The sequence below is a fragment of the Peromyscus leucopus genome, chromosome 19 (assembly GCF_004664715.2).
Source record: "Peromyscus leucopus breed LL Stock chromosome 19, UCI_PerLeu_2.1, whole genome shotgun sequence".
Classification (NCBI taxonomy): Eukaryota; Metazoa; Chordata; class Mammalia; order Rodentia; family Cricetidae; genus Peromyscus; species Peromyscus leucopus.
Window position 1 is genome coordinate 34,962,527 of NC_051079.1, and position 20,107 is coordinate 34,982,633.

At 44.9% G+C, this 20,107-nt stretch overlaps 1 protein-coding gene across 3 annotated transcripts in view; it reads right to left on the reverse strand.

The window, feature by feature from the left end:
* Positions 1-20,107, reverse strand: part of Sema6a (semaphorin 6A) — a 120,192-nt gene that overhangs the window by 31,733 nt on the left and 68,352 nt on the right. For all 3 annotated transcript variants that reach the window (XM_028871803.2, XM_037197141.1, XM_037197140.1), the window contains exons 4-11: positions 17,928-17,988; positions 16,956-17,018; positions 16,139-16,240; positions 10,289-10,379; positions 6,883-7,002; positions 6,107-6,195; positions 4,915-5,132; positions 2,388-2,519 (exon numbers count right to left, since the gene is read on the reverse strand). In XM_028871803.2, coding sequence (XP_028727636.1) covers positions 2,388-2,519; positions 4,915-5,132; positions 6,107-6,195; positions 6,883-7,002; positions 10,289-10,379; positions 16,139-16,240; positions 16,956-17,018; positions 17,928-17,988 — 876 coding nt within the window. The remainder of the gene's footprint in view (positions 1-2,387; positions 2,520-4,914; positions 5,133-6,106; positions 6,196-6,882; positions 7,003-10,288; positions 10,380-16,138; positions 16,241-16,955; positions 17,019-17,927; positions 17,989-20,107) is intronic.

The window sequence follows — 20,107 nt, forward strand, 5'->3', positions numbered from 1 at the left end:
CATCTGGCATGAAGGAGACGGTGCCGCAGGCAGCGAAGAGGAAGTTGAACAATGCAGAATGCCACCAAGTACAATATGCTGAGGCTTCCTCTGGACCGCCTCCTCATTCCGTGAAGAAGCCTTAGCTGGTACAGCTCAGTTTCATCTCCAGGCAACTTGACTTCCTTCCAGATGCACAAACCAACCCCAGTGAACAGAGATGGAGCTGGAACCGAGTGAGTGAGTGTGTGGGGGGACATGCATCCCGGGCAGGCTTTGTACTGTCTGTCAACTTGAGACAAACCTAGCCATACCTGGGAAGAAAGACCCTCAACTGAGAGATTGTCTCTGTCACACTGGCTTGTGGGCTTGTCTCGGGGGCATTTTCTTAATCGGTAATTGGTGTTGGAGGGTCCTGCCCACTGCAGATGGTACCACTTTTAGGCAAGTGAGCCCAGGCTGTATAAGAAAGATGGCCGAGCAAGCTAAAGGAGACAAGGCAGTGAGCAGTGTGCCTTGTGGTTTCTCTGTCAACTTCCCGCCTTGGCTTCGCTTGATGACAGACTACAGTAAACTCTCCTGAAGTTGCGTTTGGTCATGGTGTTTATCACAGCAACGGAAAGCAAGCCAGGACACCTTGCTGGAGGTTCTAGACGCAGCGGCTCTCAGCCTCCCTAACGCTGCGACCCTTTAATACAGCTCCTCATGTTGTGGTGACCCCCCCCCCAACCATACAATTATTCCATTGCTACTTCATAACTGTAATTTTGCTACTGTTAGGAATTCCAATGTAAATATCTGATATGCAAGATTTCTGCTATGCGACCCCCAAAGGGGTCATGGCCTACAGGGTGAGAACCACTGTTCTCAAGGTGGATGTTCCACAAAGGAGGGGGTTAGGCTAATACTTTAACAAGCAAGGCAAACAGATTCTCAGCCACAGGGGTACACACCATCAAGACTCAATGTTACAACCTCTAAGAGTTTATTAGTTCGCTTTTCATTTGTTATGAGATTTGGGCAGGTCTGAAAAGCCAGGTACATTGAAGATTCTTTCCTGAAAGATCGGTTTCTTGCCACTGGACACAGATTGCTAAGGTGAAATTCTGTAGTTTGGGGCGTTCCAGGGAAATCTCAGCAGAGTCAGATTAGAGAATACGAAAGTCTGCGGTCTAGACACCCAGCTGCCTGCTGGTGTGGGAGAGGAAACTGTACACCACCACCCTCCCCCACCTCCGCTCCACAACCTTTTGTCATACCACGGAGCTACAACTAGCAAGCCCCCCACAATCAGCCTGCTATTTGCAAATGAGATGAGACAGGTATATGGAAGCATGTGGGTAAACACACGGACATGGGAGAAAATCACCTATCACAGGTCCTTGTAATGCCTGAGTGACACCATGCTCACACAGCAAGGTAGATAGATATATTTTCCCTAGAAACCAGTCCCTCGATTTTAACTCCCTTTCTTGCTTATTCGGGAGGTGAGGAATAACCCCAGGTGCTGAGCTAGGTAATCTATCTGGTCCCTAGAGTGTCCCTTCACATTGATCTGCTTTGAACAGAAAAGGAATGTGCCAGGCAACTCAGCAAAACGTGTGGCCACTTAGGTTTCTTTGGTTCCTAATATCTAAATTGGTTCAATTAAATGTACTTGTAGGTATTTTGGTAGGACAGGAGACTAAGGGAGAGCATTAGAAAACAAGACAAAACAAAAAGCCAGGAAGACATTGGGCTCGCTTTCAGCGCCACACAAACTCAATGGAGAGATTTCCATGGAACTTAGACCACCAAGGTGAAGGTGTGGACTATGTACCACCCATATGAGCGAATCCAGGGCACAGCTTGGAAAGGGCTAACACTATATTGTATGTGGGTACAGAAAAGCAACCCACTGTACCAACTAAACAATTCTTAACCCTTGATCTGGCACCCTGGACTCAACTCTGATCCCACATGTTCCCCCCAATCAAGGAAATATCATTTCTATTTCACATATTATTCATTGGAATTAAAGAGTTCATATAAAATCAGAGGGAGGCACAGCAGAGGTATCTCTCTAGTTATATTAACTTCCATAATATAGTTTCCTTTCTGGTTCTTAAATTCTCCACCTATCCACCAATGGGACCAGATGTAATAGATGGCGCCTATCACCTATTGTACTGGGCAAACCACATTCACAAAGGTTAAGCAGAAGATTAAAGTCATGGTGAGTAGATACTAAAGATAACTCTGGGTTCTGGCAAAGAGGATGACTACAAATGTCATGAGGGTCTTTCTGTTGTCCTTGGAACTCTATCTGCCCGGCTTGTGATGGAAGGTACCAGCGTGTGGTCCACAGGATGCTCACTATCAGAGATGCCCGTTTCACCATAGCTGAATAAATAAATACTTGTTCATACCTGGGTTTAGGGACGCGCTCATCTGGAACTGGTGTCCAAGTAGAATCAGGAGATTTCTGTTCCTTGAATCTCCCAGTAAAAACATTGGCAATGTCGAGCATGTCATAGGCACAGACTGCAGATCCAGGGATGCTGCAAGGGACGTTTCACACAAGGTGTTACTCACATAACTGTTGTACATTCCATTAACAAACATACTCTAAAGAAACTCTTATCACATGCAGGGTGAATTTAAAGCACTACAAGTAAAGGGATCATAAATGCAAAGAGAATGTGTCTGCCAATCAAATTTGCATGAACACTCTTAAAGAAGAGGCTAGTTAGTAAAGTAAACTGAGACGGGGAGAAGCTCATCATTTCTTCACCGCCTCTTGAGCCCCTTTGTTTTGGGGGGAGAATTATGAGCTGATATAGAAGTGTTGTGAAGCCCACAGAAAACAGGGCACTGCCTTCAGTAGCTAGATCATAGTTTACGATAAATATAACAAATTCAGAGCAAGCCAGTGAGGGTTGCGCATGAATCAGCACAGGATGCCATGGCATGAGACCCCTCCACAGGAGTTTGATGGGTGGACATTGGTCAGGCTGGAGAACCTTGCAGAGAAAGAAGGGCACGTTCCTGAACCAGACCACAGGTCTAGGAAGCCTGTGGTATAGAGTGTGCAACAAAAAAATGGGAGAAAACAGGCTGAGGAGGGAAGGGAGCCAGAGCGTGCTGGGGCTTGCTTGCTCTTTTTCCCCAGGGTAGAGAGGGACCCCTCAAGGCTTGGCAGCAATCTGGCATAACCAAGACTGCCTGTGTGGAGGAGGAAGTGAAAGGGATGAAATGAGACTGAGTAAAGGCCACACATAATTTAGGAGGAAAATGGTAAACACATTTGTAGGTTGGCAAGTTAGGTTGTCTGAGCTTATTGAATAAATAATATTTCTGAGACCGAATAATCATAATAAGAAGATAATTTTAGGGTCACTTAGGAAAATAAATGGATTATCTATAATACACAAGAACGCATTATGGTTTTATAATCACAAAGTAATCCACACTTTTAATAAAACGAAACCCCCACACTAGAAATGTATTCCTAAATTCCACTAACCCCTCTATTCCCACATACCAAGACAGTATGTTTTCCAAAAACCCTAAATAGATGGGATCTTAAATGTGAATATTCAAGCCCTGAAATGGTTTATATCTTTCCTCTCTTCGAATCTCAAAATCCCTATAGACGACTGAAGCTTACCTAAATCTAATCGAATACTTCTTGCTGCAATATAGGCTCCTCTTTCATTTATCTGCAGTGAGACATTCTTGACACTTGCCCTCCCTGTAACTGAGGAGCATGAGTTCATCCTCCGGCTTGCCCTCTTCTGGGCTCTCCCCAATACCTAGGCATGTCTTTCTAGATGCTATCTTCCAATCTTATCATTTTTTTTTTTTTTCATGCCTGGCATCTAGGCACTCATGGAGTCCAGGAAAGCCCGGGTAAAAAGCAGAATCCTAAGTGTATTCTTAGACGAGGATATTCCATTTAGAATCTCTATACTCCTACATAGACAGGAGAGCATGACGTGTGTGTTTAGAGCTCATGGCCAGGAGTTAGACCCAGAGTTAGGCTCACTTTGTACAACAGTGTTGGGCTCTGACACCTTATTGGCTCTATAGAGAGAGGGATGCCAGAGAAAGACAGTAAGTCTCCTCTTCTGTCATTTCCATGCATCTTGCCTGCTTTGGGAGCAATGTGTCATTCATGTGTCATTTAATTCATTAAAATTTCTGATGAGCTACACATAAAAACAGAAATGAAATGACAGACAGTATTTCTAGGGATAGTGTTTGACGGCTGTGAGCCCTTGCTAGACGCTTCCAGAGGTTGGGATCTGGGCCATGAACCAACTGCTTTAAGCCCCTGGGGCTTTACATGGAGGTTTGCATCCTCAAGTGGGATGATAAAATAAGTGAAATCTTGGGTTGGACCCTTGGCAGGTGCTAAATAACTCCTAAATCACTCACTGTGGCATTTTAATAAATGCCCAGGCTTACACACACACACACACACACACACACACACACACACACACACACACACACTCTCCCAATTCAGTCAGGGAAATACTACAAGTGAAAAAAGGAATATCAGATGACCTATAAGAGATCAGAGGAAAACACTGATTTCCAAACCTCTCCCTTCTATCACTGACTATGTGGTCCAGCAATGGAATGTTTTAAGCTATTTCTTCATGTGTAAAAGAGAGGACAATAAAATTTGGTTTACAGGAAAGGAATCACATATAAAGTATTTATGTGTCAGTCATATAAATAGAAGATATTGTCATAACTTACGCTGCCTAAAAACCTTAATTTAATAATGTTCATAAATTCTAATTAGTTCATTGATGAAAACTCAGAGCAAAGTGCTTTTTATCTACATAGAGTGAGGGCTCCTTTTCCATCAGTTGCAAATCTGTTCCCCAGGGAAAAGGGAGCTGGGAAGAACATATTAGGTCAACGCAGCCAGGGCATGGTTACCTGTTATAAGGCGTGGAAAAGGTTGCCAAGACAACGTCACGGCCATTAATGCGAATCACATCTGTAACTGCCTGGAGTATATTGAAATAGAAATGAGAGTCTCCAGGCACGGAGCAGTTCAGGCGGGCCTTCAGGAACGACGTCCACTGCTTCTCCAGGACTCTCTGAGACCCTCCCATGTCATTCTTACAAACCTGAGCCACCCTCGGGAAAACGACCTGCAGAGAAAAGCACACAGGGAAAAGGGCATGCGCTCATTTCCTTCTGAAATGCAGAAGATCCTAGAAGAACGCGCCTTTGCTTAACAACAGAAACAGCCGACAAGGTGCTTAATTTAATATTGCATTTCTAAAATCAGTAACAAAAAAAAGGGGGGGGAGGGGAAAAAAGAAGAAAAGGAAAAAACTCAGCAGAGAAACAGAATGTTTTAAAAGATAAGGCGATGGCATTTAATATGGAGCCATAAATCCTTCAGGGGATCAGCTCCCAGCCACATAAACTCATTTCCATACAGACTGCTTAGCTTTTATTTCCTCAGACAAAAGGACACTTTGTATGCGCCATCTCTGCCATCCCCACCGGCTGCCTCTGGGGCCTGAAATCTCATACTTCCAGTGAGTCCCTCTAACCAGCAAGTCACCCTGGTATTTTATTCGTGCCCTCTAACTTAGTGACCTTGATCTGCTGTCTGGTAAAAAATAAATAAATAAATAAATAAATAAATAACTGAACTAAACTTCCTCTCACTGTTCTCTTGCTTTCTACAATAAAACCAAGACTCAGTTTGCCTAAAGATACTGGGTATCTCTTCTCTCTGTGGAGCAACTCAATTAAAAGGGAAAATTGTACCTGGAAGCTACATCTCAAAACACTTAGAATTCGGCACGAAAGCAACCAAACATCTGTTGGCTAGATCGTCAGTGGAAATATTTCAGAGGTTCCCTGTAATTTGTTACTGTTCTGAAAAAGGGTGCCGGGATTCCAGACAGCTCAGCCTGTCACTTCTGCGCATGCTTGCTTGTGTGGTTACTGGGTCCAAAAATGGGTTCCCGACTGCGCATGCTTACTTGTGTGGTTACTGGGTCCAAAAATGGGTTCCCGACTGCGCATGCTTGCTTGTGTGGTTACTGGGTCCAAAAATGGGTTCCCGACAAGGTCACACACAGAACCGGGGACGCTCTCCCTCTCTTACCTTTCCCATGGTGTTGTACTCTACAGCAATTTCTCTGAAGAAGAAGTAGATATAGTCTCCATAGTCCAGTGCTTGGACAAAGTATGGTTCTGCAGACAAACGGGCACTTTAATTGGAGACATGTCACATGGTGTTAAGAGAATTTTACCCAAGTGTAGCCAAAGACGTGTTATTAATTGCAAGTGCAGGGCTATTAGACATGTGGTTAACACTAACCATTTCTAATGACTTCACAAGTGCCAGCGCTAGTGATTTCAGAAGGCACTTGAGCTTACAAATTACATCTTTCACAAGCTTTGCCACCGAGAGTGAAGAATAAGGACGTTTTGCAAATCTCAGTCGTTTTATTTTCCGCAATCGGAATGTCCGGATTGCCTAGAGAAGTTCGTGCGCATGGCTCCGTCACCCTGACTCACATGGGGCTGTGAATAGCTACTTTCCTGTTCCCCACCACTTCATCCCCTGTCCCCTTTCGTGAACAGAGCGCTCTGTTCAGCTCTTTTCATGTGGGACTCTGAAAGGTGAGTCTGGGGCAGGGAAAGATGAATGCAATTTATTCTATTGTCATGGCACTGGTAGTTTTGCTAATACTCCAGAAGATCATGGGAAGGGGGAAAAGGGAAGTAAATAAATCAGTGGAGGCAAAAGATGCAATTTACATGGTTTTGTCTGTCAGAAACCATTACTAAAATGAATCTACAGTCTGGTCCATGCAGACTCTTAAATCTCTTCTGAGGTACGCATCCCCTCCTCCCTCTCTTCAGTTAATTGCTCACCTTTCAGCCACTTTGAATCATGCTTGACAGTCCTGAGGGTAGGACTGTCTCCAAGGCTCCTGTAAATGACTGCGTCGATGGCCAGGAAGTCAGTTACCGTGGCAGAGTAGAGTTTTCCATCTTAGGAGAAGAGAGAAAGAGTTAAACAGGGTACTGAGCAAGGTGGGACGGATAACAGTGAAGATGTCCCCCAGACTGCTTTCCTACGTCAGGCAAATGAGACAGGGACAACTGGGGAAAATCCAGGAGTCGCTGGGAAAAAATGCTTGGCCCACATTCCTTACTGTGTGAAATTGGGATCTTGACAAAGGAAACATTTTTCCTTTTTAGATTGCATGGCAATTTTTCTAAGCAACAGCGGCAGGGGCAGCAGCTCAGGGAACAGAGTAAATGAACGATGTTATTTGCTTCACTTGATTAGATGGGCCTTGACCGAAATCTCAAGGCCAAGTGACCCCTGGACGCTGCTACTGCCACCAAGCCATGGTCAACTGGATTAGGAGGCAGCCCTGAGCAACAAAAAATCGATTTCATCAATAAAGGTTTTAAATCCGTTCAGAAATATGGATGACCTGAGCCCAAGATGAGCCTGACTGGGTAAGGGGAAGAAGGAGATTTCCAGTGGTTGACTAGATACCTACTTCTATCCTGAGACTCACGGTCCCCCTTTTCCTCCGTCATGAGATTCATTAACCTGCCGATCTAGCTTTAACAGACCTTTGCTTCTGGGTTCCCAAAACTCACAAAATGGAAGCATTGTGGTATACAAGTGGCCAAAACAAAGAACCAAAGGCTGGGGAGAGCTGAGTTCAAATTGACCCTTCCTTGGGAATGCTCTGTTTGGGGAGGTATTGGAGGGTATGTCCAAAAGCAGAGAAAAGGAAGAAAATTGAAAGCGAGGCTCTGAACTTCTGCCTCTTTACTGGACTAGTAAATACTCTGCAACCAGGGCTGGAGAGATGGCTCAGTGGTTAAGAGCCCCTACTGCTCTTCCAGAGGTCCTGAGTTCAATTCCCAGCAACCACATGGTGGCTCATAACCACTTGTAATGAGATCTGGTGCCCTCTTCTGGTCTGCTGGGACACATGCAGGCAGAATACTGTATACACAATAAATACATATTAAATAAATAATACTCTGCAACCAAAACAATCAAATGAGACAGTTAAGAATAATAAGATCTATGTTAATTAAATGAAAACCAAGTGTATATAAACTTTGTACAATTCATTTGAGGAGGGTGGTGAGGTGACTCAGCAATTCAGAACACTGGCTGCTCTACCAGGGGACCCAGATTTGATTTCCAGCACCCACATGGTAGTTCACAACCATCTGTAACTCCAGTCCCACAGGATCTGAATCCCTCTTCAGGCCTCCAGGGGCACCAGGCATGCATGTGGTGCACAAATAAACATGTGTACAAAATGCCTGTACACATAAAAAAAAAAAAACAAATAAAAATATAAAGTCTTTGATTTGTATTTGTATGATGTGTATGTTGTGATATGTATGGTGTGTGTGTGTGTGTGTGTGTGTGTGTGTGTATGAATGTGGGTGTGGCTATGGGCGTGCCTAGTCCACAGCAGACATGTGGAGGTCAAAGGACAACCTCATGTGCCAGTCCTCATATTTCACCCTGTTTGAGACAGGGTCTTTTTGTTGTGAGCTGCTGTGGAAGCTAGGCGAGCTGGCCTTTGAACTCCTGAGGACTCTCCTGTGTCTGCCTCCCGTTGTACGGGAGGAACATTGAGAGCACAGGCTTACACCGTTGGGCCCAGCTCTTAGGTGGGTTCTGGGGATTCAAACTCGGGTCTTCATGCTGGCATGGTAAGCGCTTTACCCAGAGAGCCATCCATCTCCTTAGCCCTCTTTGATCCATTTTAATGAATGTCCTAGTTCCATTAATTAACCACAAAGAAACTTACATATAACATAGTATTCTCTAAGTTTTTCCATATGTAGATTCTGTGGTTAATGTTTTTTTAAAAAAATTTAAATAAACATCTTTAAAAAATTTTTTTAGATTCATTTATTTTGTGTATGAGTATTTTTGCTAGCATGTGGGGATGTGCACCACGTATGTGCCTGGTGACCAACCTCTGAGCCATCTCCTACTTGCACCATATTCTGCCTCTGTTGGTAAAAATGCCATTTAATTGTAACTAGGCTCGTCCATTAACAAGCATTTAGTTTTTATAAGATTTCAAACATCCCAACAACAAAAGAATGATCCAATATCCCTCCTGCTTGGATACGGAGACATGCCTTTGTCCTTGTAGCTGTTGGAAGCTGGGCGGCCTCAGTCAGTCGGGCCCCTCTCTCTAGTCCAGGCTGCCGGAAGTCCTCTGCTTAGATTCCATTTGACATTGACTCTTCCTCTGCTTTTCTTCCTGACTGTGTGCTGCTGACAGTGCTGGGCTGCTTCCAACCAAACTGTGCTGTCCTAGGGGGAGAACCTTCCTGTTTCTGCACTCTGTCCCTGTGGACCATCCCACAGTGGGAGACCGAGAAGGAGCTAGGAACTAACTCTGCTTTATAATCCAAGTCTAAAAGCTCCCTCCCCACTTAGCCTGTGCTGGGTGTTAGCTATCATGACGGGAAGAACAGATGATGGTGTGACTGCATCCCAGAATAATCAATCCCTCTTACACCAACACCTCTCTGTACCCACTTCCACAGCCACAGCTGGCAATGAATTCCTAAACAAACTTCCCAATTAAAACATACTCATATACAAAAATCCCACAAAACTGCAAAGCGACGGCCTACTAGCTACTTCTCTACATCCTGTTCAGCGGGAACATGGGGGCCCATCGGCGATCAGCATCACCATCTCAGACACCATGGTCATTTGGTCACAGGTAGGCACGTAGCCGTATCAGATCAATGGCATTTGAGAAGTCGGCTGCTCTACTGCTGTGAATGAGCTTCCAGAAGCTTCCTTGTACTTCTCTCCCTTTTTGTTCTGTATGTAGACAAGAGGACCTGCAGCCTTCGAGGCTGTGAGAACCGCTGTCTCATGAAGAAGGTAATGGAAAACAGGGAAGTGGCCAGGACAGCCATGCCATAGAATACCATCAACCTGATCTCTAGTGTGAGATCCACACTGATGGCTCAGCATAAGGCTTTTCCAGTATCTGAGCCCAAACTTCCTTTCAGCCATGTAGTGCTGTGCCATCATCCTCTGCTGAAGGCACCAAAAGCCTGTGGGAGTGAGGCAGAGACTTCTTTTGAGAAGCAAAGCTACAGTTTCCATCTTAATTTCAAATGGAAGAGGCATCCTTAATTACAGTATTCACCAGAGAATCTGTACAGCGTTGACTACACAGATCCTTCCGAGCAGCTTCTCAGCCACAGGCTGAAAGATGCAGAAACAAACTGAACGAGAAGAAATCAGGTCATTTACCTGCGAACAGAGCGATGTTGGCATGTTTGGCATCATAAGGACATCTGGCCATTCCGCTAAATTCATCCCCAAAAGTTTCCAACGTATCGACCTAGATAAAATAACAGGGCTGAATTACCACCAGTCACCCACGACAGTAACAGAGACTGATATTTAAACAGGGATTAACATGCAAAGTACTTCAGAGGCACCTTGCAAATGCATCCTTGAAAATGCCCGCTGAAGGAAATCTAGTAGTTTCAGATAAGGAAATGGAGACTTTGAGAGACAATTTACTTGATCAAGACTGTAATTAGGGTAGTGTGAAATCTGAGTATGTATGATTGGCTCTTAACCCATTACAATAGACAGATTTCCATATCCTAGTGGAATGGCCAATAAATAAGCATTTTAAACTAAGGCATTTCTAAGTAATTACCGGGAAAAATCTACCTGCCCCAATTATCTCTTGAGTCATGAACTCTACAGAGAGCGAGCTGCATTTCTGGATTTGTTTGTGCCTGATGAGTCCTTCCTTTGTGGATTAAATCCCAGTAGGAGTCACTGGAATTTTTCCTCCAGTTGGTTGGCAGAAGAGTGTGGCATCAGCCAAGATGAGAAACATGCTCGCTAGCAAAACTCTGACGGCCTCCACACCTATGCCAGCCCAGCTGCAGAATGAACTGCAGAGGAGCTGAGGCTGTAGCTGGAGGGCTTCTCTCCAGGTTCCCCAAGCCCCGCAGTCCCACAATCCACTTATAAAATAATCACTCAGACGCTTATATCACTTATAAACTGTATGGCCGTGGCAGACTTCTTACTAATTGTTCTTTTATCTTAAATTAACCCATTTCTATAAATCTATACCTTGCCACGTGGCTGGTGGCTTACCGGTGTCTTCACATGCTGCTTGTCCTGGCGGTGGCTGCAGTGTCTCTCCCTCAGCCTTTCGCTTCCCAGAATTCTCCTCTCTCCTTGTCCCACCTACTTCCTGCCTGGCCACCTACTTCCTGCCTGGTCACTGGCCATCAGTGTTTTATTTATATAGAATGATATCCACAGCATTTCCCCTTTTTTTCTTTTTTTAAAAAGGAAGGTTTTAACTTTAACACGGTAAAATTACATATAACAAAACAAGTATCGAGCAAGAATTACAGTTACAATATTAAAGAAGATGTCCTATCTATCTTATATTTGTGAGTTTAAGCTTTTCTCCTCTCTCCTTGTCCCACCTACTTCCTGCCTGGCCACCTACTTCCTGCCTGGTCACTGGCCATCAGTGTTTTATTTATATAGAATGATAACCACAGCATGAGGCCACAAAGGTGAGGGTCAGAGACAGTGAGAGGAGGAGCCGCTACCCGCTGACCCCAGAGCCCAACCTGGGTCTGGCTCCTTTACACCCAACAACAGGAGGTTATCCCTGAGGTGCTTGTGAGGTGTATTTGGCTCTACTCATATGGAGAGATAAAGGCAGAGACAGAGGCAAAGGGAAAATGAGGAGAAAGAGAAGAAACTGAACACCGATTTTGAATTTTTATACAAAGCCCTGGGTCTCTTCCTTCTTTTGAGCAGTAGAAGTCAGTGCGTGTCTTCCTCACTCGTGTGGCGATTACTCATCTATCGCTCCACTGCCACACGTGCCCACAGGCCTTTGTGGACATGGCAGAGTCTCCCCAGTTGTCCACCAAACGCCACTGCTCTTTCCTCTGGATCACACCACAGCACATTCCCCCACCTCCCCTGCACTCTGATGCAGTGGTGTGACCGTGCTCTGGCCAATGACAGGTGAGGGCCTTGGTCCTTTCTGCTTCCCCTCAGTATATTATGGAGGATTCCAGGGCCCTCAGGGAGGGCGATCGATGGTAGCCTCAGGAAAGACCCAGATCTTCTGAACACCGTCATAGACTAGAGACATCTCCCTGAGCACAGGTGACTGAGGGAAGCCCGGAGGACACCAGTCACATGAATCAGTGTTGCTCTGCTGCCTGTGGTCTGCTCCCTCGTTTCTTAGGATCTTACGAGCAGGTAAGAGCTCAACACCAAGCTCAAAATCTGATCTCATTATCATCACTATTGTCACACCTATTTCTAGCCGCCTCTTGGCTCCATCGTCATATGACCACCGATCTAAGGACGAAGAGAAGATCAATCTCAGATGGAAAAGTCACCTGCAGTGCCCCAAGCTGCCCAAATCAAGGCCCTTGAAGCCACTGCTCGGGAGCCGAGGTTGAGGATGTGACAGGCATTGTGCTATCCAGCCAGTTATACCTACTGCTCTAAGGTCTCCATTGCCAAGACTTGACAGGCCTTCCTCTTTTAAATTATCCTGTGTTTGCAAGCTGCTTTTGTAAATCACATAAGACAGCAGTGTTTAAAATGTAACTGGTTTTGGGGGGAAGAAAGTCAAGTCAGAGACATCTTTTAAAGCAATGCATTCTCTCTCACCAGAACATTCCTCACAAGGGTCTCTATCCCAAGAGCTTTCTGTTGAACTGCACAGACTGTGTGGTCTGTGGGTCTGGCAGGTACTCAGCAATGGACCCCCTGAACACACCATGCTACTAAAGTGACCTATTCCGAGGGGGAGCCGCTCTGATCCTAACATCAAGAAGCAAGACACGAGAGGGAAATGAGACCTTCGTCTAAAAGGGTGGCTATAGGGACAGCTGAGTGAAAGCAGGAAGCAATAAAGAATGATGTGCTAATCTGTGTCTTTGGAAAGGCCTAGAGACTAAACAAATAAATACACACCATGGTGAAATACCTCTTTCCATGAAGTAAGAACTAATCCTCGCAGTCACAAAAATCTCTGAATAAAACCACAGCCCCTGGGGAATTAAATCCCCACCAAGGACAAATAGTTACATAAAGAACCCTCCTGACTTTTGTAGACAGTTCAGGAGGTCTACAGCCCCAAAGGAGAAAAGGAGTAGATAGAGCTTCAGAAATAGCGTGAAGCCCTCAAATTCTTCCTTGGGTAATTTTGTTGAGCTCTACAATCTTTCTAATACGTTCAACTTTATTTTAAAACAACAACAAAATGTACAAATTAGAATGTGGTGAGGCGGCCGAGACTGAGCGCCTGCCGGGCTACTCTACTAACATTGCCACTTGCTTTTCTGTTAGAGAGAGACCGGGGCTCATGGTGGAAGGTCAGTCATTGATTTTGCTTTGAGTCCTTAGTCCTGACCTGTTGATAAAAAGCATGGAAGAGAATAGCCCTTTCCTCCCTGTAACACAGCGGTCCTCTACCTTCCTAATGCTGCGACCCTTTAATACAGTTCCTCATGTGCTGGTGACCCCCCCCACAGCCATAATTTTTTTTTTGGGGGGGTTTTTTTCGAGACAGGGTTTCTCTGTGTAGCTTTGCGTCTTTCCTGGAACTCACTTGGTAGCCCAGGCTGGCCTCGAACTCACAGAGATCCGCCTGCCTCTGCCTCCCGAGTGCTGGGATTAAAGGCGTGCGCCACCACCGCCCGGCCCATAAAATTATTTTCATTGCTATTTTGTAACTGCATTTTTGCTACTGTCATGAATGACAGTGTAAATATCTGTGTTTTCTGACGGTCTTAGGTCACCCCCTGTGAAAGGGCCATGTGACACCACAGGGGTCGAGACCCACAGGTTGAGAACCACCGCCGTAGCCCCTGCCAAATCATCTCCAAAGCTACACTGTGCCCCAAGTGCAACAGAACATCCACGGTGCTGGGCGTGAGGCAGGAGGAGAGTGAACACCATCCTGTGTGCGACTTCTGAGAGCACCCAGGCTGCTGGACATGTCACCACGGGTGTGGCTGCAAGTGACATGGGACAGCATTACTACAGGTGATGGAGGGACTGTGGGAAATGGAACAGGCACGGGGGGACATGAGCTAGAACCCTCGTGGCCTGTGTATCCCAGTGCCGGGAAAAACGAAAGATAGCTTTCCAGCTAAGGACTTCCTTGGACTGTGTTGGAAGCATTCATCTTAACGAGTCCTCCACAATGACAAACAGGGATGGAGACTATCAAGTGGTAGAATTAAAATTAAGCAGCAGCTGGACGCTGCAACTGACTAGAGCAAATGCTAGGCTAGATGGGTTGTAGTCACTAAAAATGGACGGGCTGCGTCTATTTTAAACGGGTTCTTTCCTTCCAGGTAGACTTTTCATTTCGTTTATCTTAGTGACTGTATTTTGGGCATCACCTTCTATTTTGTGACAGCGTAAATAGAACCTCTCTTGCTTCCCCCTAATCTTGTTGAGATTAGGCTGAGCAAGCCATGGGGAGCAAGCCAATAGGCAACTTTCCTCCATGGCCTCTACTTCAGGTCCCACCACAGGTTCCTGCCCCAAGTTCCTCATTGATGGACCTGAGTATTTCCTGGAGTTGTAAGCCGAAATAAACCTCTCCTCCCCTAGCGGCTTTTGGTCACGGTGTTCTCTCACTCAATAGAAGCACTAAAACACGTGCATGGCACAACCCATACACTACATTGTAGAACGCCCAGCTCCCAGAGCCCTGGGCATGCTCTGTTCCATCTAGACTGGAGGCAGCCGCATCACCTACTCTTCTAGGGACACCCCCCCCCTTTGTCTGTGCTTCAATTATTAAGTCTGGGTTATTTTGTTTTCTGTTTTTGTTTTTCCTGAATCCACTCTCTTTCCTTCATTCCTGGGACAACCTACCTTTTCAGTTTCTTGTCACTGTCCCTTGTCATTTCAGGGTCCAGCATCCCCGAGCTCAGTAGGCTGTGCCATGTCTTTGCTTGTGTCTTTACTTGCCCTGCTCTTTCTACCCAGAATGCCCTCAGCCTTCATGTGGCTGACTTCCTACTACCCTTTAAGACAACAAAAAAAGGGTAGAGACTGCCTCGTTCTGATTTATCCCACTAGGTGTCAGCTTGTGGGGTGCCAATGCTCCAGCTATGAGACCAGCAGGTGGGAACTCTCTAGAAGGGTCTCATCTGCCTCCTTCCTACAGCTCCCACCCCCTTTACCTCAGGTGAGGGCAATGACATTTGTGGGGTGCTTCCTTAACTCATCACATCATCTGACCAAAGCGGCAACTCCATGGACACGCTGCATTCTTCCTGGGGTTTGGCCTTCCTAGTGCCAACACTTCTCTGCCTTTCTAGTCTCAGTGCTTGGCCACTACGGAAAATCAACATTCGTTTCCTGAGGAAAAAGTGTGCCACAAAGAAAAGCTAACAGAGGCGGAGCCAACTTTAGAGCACCGGTACTTCCGCTCCAGCAGCTCAGGAGCTCCCAGGTTCCTCAACTGTAAACTACCTCCCCACGCCACCACCGCCCCCACTTGATTTCCTGAGTCTTTGAGGCCATTTTTTTTTTTTTTTCCTTTTCCTCTTCTTGTATACAGGCCAAAGCAAGTAAGGCCATGGCCAAGTGAGCTGGTACAAAATGGAATTAAATTCCTCTCTTGAAAAAAAAAAAATCTTACAATGCAAGAGTCTATGGTTTCAAGCAGCATGCTTTGGCAATATCTTTTACAATAGGAATTCCTTACGCATTAAGTGAGTTTTTGTCCTCACAGAAGTAACACAGGAGGGGGAGGGACAAAGAGCAGAAGAGAGGAAATCCACAGGCCATTTTATGTGGCAAGTGTGCAGACCTCGGGACAATAAAGAATAGAACCTTCTAGAAATCACCTTCACATTTCTTTAAGGATGTGTCAGTCAAACAGAACAAACAGGAAGCTTAGAAGCCTGATTAGGTTCACTCTCTTGGAGCAATCCACCAAGCTGGGTAAGTGAGGAGAACCCGTGTGGTGTTGAGTTACCCCTCCTCAGCTGCGGCAGGTAGGGTGACAGCAGATTACGAAACACCTCCTCCTGGCAGTGCGCTTCCAAACAGACAAATGACATTTACCTTGTAGTTTCTGCAGGAAGGGTTGAAGGCATTGGTTCCACAGACAAACAGGGTATCGTCATTCTTCTTGAGAAGAACTTTAATGAAATTGTGACACTCATCCTGAAACAAAATTCCAACTGGTTTGAACAGAATCCACGCAGCACAGAAGCCCATTCATCACCCTAGACCATGAGCCGACAAGGGAAGGATTGCAGTGAGGAGAGGAGAGTGTGTAAGGTTACACAGCGAGAGCCCCAGGTACACGGTCAAGTTGCTGCTGATGTTAACCATGAAAGGACGTCCACGGTTATTTCAACAGTAAATACAAACATGGCGGAGAACGGTAGCACGTATGTTTCTTCTATGTCCAAGAAAAGAGAGTTGAATGCAACCATCTCCCATCATATTAATTTTAATGTCAGATGTTCAGGGGTTCCTTGAAGATACCTCTATGTTATTTGGCCAGAGGCACAGGAGCTTGTGTGTGAGTCTGCTGTGCTTTCCAGGAGGGCTTCCACAGACTGGAGGTGTGCCCTGGCCTGCGAGGTGGGTTACTGGGACAGGCCATTCTGAAGACTCAGGGGACCAGCTCGGAGTCAGTCAACCCTGCTGCACCCGAGGAGTTCTCAGGGCAGTCCCAGCAGCTGTTGTAACGTTTCATCACATTAAGAGCAAACTATTTTTGCAAATTAAAGCTTTCAATAAGTTGATGGAAAAAGCAATTACTGGGGCAAGGGGAATAGCAAGATGCATTCAAATCATAGTCTACGGCTGGAGATAACCGTCAAAAACGTAACCCGAAGTGGCAGCCGCAGGAGAAATGAAAATTGCCTACCTTATGTTTCCCCTTCATCCTGCATGTGTCTACATCAGCCTGCCTAGATTTCCATGTCAGTTTCTGCAGGGATCAAGAAAGAAATCAATTAGAGCCCAGAGGTTGTTGCATTTGATTTGAGAAGTAAAAGTTCCCTTGGGGCGGCTGGAGGCTGAACATATATTTATTGAAAGCTTTCCACACCCTTTCCCCATGATTAATTCACCAGGACAACAAAATATTAGAGAAGGAAACTTTTTGCTTAATTTTGAATTCTTCTCTATCCATTAAACTGCAGGATGAAGATAAAGAAGCGCGGGAGTTTCACATAAAACATCCCAAGCAACGTGCAAATTGTGCTCATTTTGGTAAAATATGTGTCGCTGGCATTTTTGTTCAGTTCATCAATCAGTGTTTGCAAAACTGACCTTTCCCTTAAAATATGGAAATCGTTTTCTTAAACATAATGTGGACATTCACTCCAGGCAGACAGCGATCTAATTTAGGTTGTGCTCCTTCGTGTAAATTCATGGGCTAAGTCTCCTACTTGTACCGCAAAGTTTTATTAACTAAAATATCCCCACATGGAGGCATGAGAAAAGCTTTATGTATGTCTGGATGATGATTAAATTCCAGAACCTTCACCACTCAAGAAACTTCCATGCTGCATGACGTAGAAACATTAACACTGGGACAGTTTTTAATAGGTTTGAGGGGGAACAAAATTTTATTTATGAAAATTGATATTTTCTTGGATAAACACGGCAATATTTTATTAAAGGATTTTACAAATTATATAAAACCCCAAAATATATATGCACACACTGATGAAGTATGTGTTCTGGAATGTGTAATAAACCCTTACTAACCCCTGAATCGGGCTTTACAAAAAGAAGCATGCTGGCATTAGCCATAGCATCCCAATCACTGCATTTAAGGAACATATTCCCTAAAGACCCCCATTTTAGAAAGATGGGTATAAAAACAACTTACTTTGCTACAATAAATTTCTTCTGTGTGGGATGTATCTATATCAACAGTATAAATATGGTCCCTATAAAAGAAAAAATTAATACAGAGTCAAACACAAGAGTTAAAACAGCTCATTTTCTACAGAATAAGTTTATTATGTTCAGAACAGGTAAGCCCATGACCATATTTGCTAAAAATCACCACCAACAACAAAAACAAGGTATCAGCTGGACTTTGGTAGTGCATGATTTTAATCCCAGCACTCAGGAGGCAGAGGCAGGCAGATCTCTAAGTTTAAGACCAGCCCGGTCTACAGAGCAAGCTCCAGGACAGCCAAAGTTACAAAGAAAAACCCTGTCTAGAAAAACAAACAAACAAACAACAACAACAACAAAACAAAAACAAGATAGCCACATGCTAGAAAAGGGAAAGAATTTAGTGTAAGAGATGATCTTAAACCACACTTAGCACTTATGATTTATCATAGCATCAGGTTGATATACAAAAACTCCCGGCAACTCTTCTCCCCATCTCAGAACTACAGAGCCATGTGTGCAGAGCTCAGCTGGGAGGATCTGCAGATTAACCCGGTCCAGAGGCTGGAGTAGATGGTTCACACTGCCTCTCGGTATCTTCAAACCCACGCACAAGTTGCTTGGTATTCAACATGCTACATTTGATAATTTGACAGACAAGATGGAAGAAAGGTAAAATTATTTCCAGAAGCTGCCCTTCCCTGCGCAAGACCACATTAGATGAAAGTATACATGTGCTCGAGCTAAGGTTGACACTTTCGGCTTCTGCCCACTTGTTTTGTTCTGAGTTTGGTTGTCTTCACAGTTTTTGCTGCCAGTCTCCCCTCGGAAGGGGAGACACAGAATCAGCAGCTCAGGTGTGGGGCTATATTTAAACCTCCCTTCTGTGTGAGCAGAGTACAAGGGTCTTTTTGTCTGGAATTCCGAAGAAAGAGAAGAAAAGAAATACACTCAACGGAGGGGGGGGGTGGCTGGCGGGGGCAAATCCAAACAGCTCATTTTCCCTTGAAATAACATTGACTTTTTCTAAAAATGCAGGAAGTCCTGGGGCTGGAAAATTATCCACAGCTTTAAACCAGGACCTCAGGGCTCCTGAGCAGACTTTCAAACCTCCTCATTAGTTAGAAAGAAACAGGGGCTGGGGGAGAGGAAAAGAAAGCAATTATTTGTAAGATTCATATGATATATGTACGTAGACGTATATATGCACACATGCACATATACATATACATTCCATTTTTGAGAAGTCTGTTTACTTTGCTTTCGGAGAAAACACAACAGATGAAAATTCAAAGCAGTTTCTCACATGGAAATAAAAGAAGAAATCAGGGGTGTTGGCTTACAGATTCCCGTGCCTGCTTCTGAACCGTGTGTACGCTTGTGTGTGTGTGTGTGTGTGTGTGTGTGTGTGTGTGTGTGTGTGTGTGTGTGTGTACATTTGGCAGAGAAAGACATGTGTTAGTGTCAGGGTAGCGAAGGGTGGAGCGAGCAGCCCACTTTACCAACAGCTGGACTGGGAAGCTTCTCCCAGCTTGAGTAAGATGCCAACATCACTCTGCCCTTTAATTTCGAGGCCGTTTACTGCATTCATTTATTACTTGCTTGACTTTATGATGGCGCTGTGGTCGCGCACATTATTAGACTGGAATTGCCTGTGACATTGGTATTAGGTTTGAGATGACTAGAAGAAGCCTTTCCTTGCCCCCTTTCCCTTCAAAACTTAAGTAGAAGCTGAATCTATGAATTGTAAATTAACCGCTGATGAATATGCATTGGCAGCTCCTCAGAAAGCTCTCAGGTCGCCCCCTTTTGGCATGGTCTGTTTATGTTAATTAGCAGTTTAGAGATTAAAAAGAAAGAAGAATTTACAAAGTGGATAATAATAAGAAAGACTTGGAAGGCGTTCTTGCCACCAAACCCCATCAGTCCCCAGGGTTCTGGATGGGACTTGGCTTTGGATTGCTGACACCAATTGTCTGGGAGAACTGGGGAACCTTTTATAAACAATTCCATGAGTGAAATCTCCTTCTGGACAGAGGCAATCTTTTCAATATCTCAAGGATCACGTGACCCCAGGGGATAGAACTGGTGCTTTATGGTTGACTATAATCCAGGGTAAAGGACTGTTTCTAGCTGCCCCTCTACATCTGCTCTTGCATCTGAATG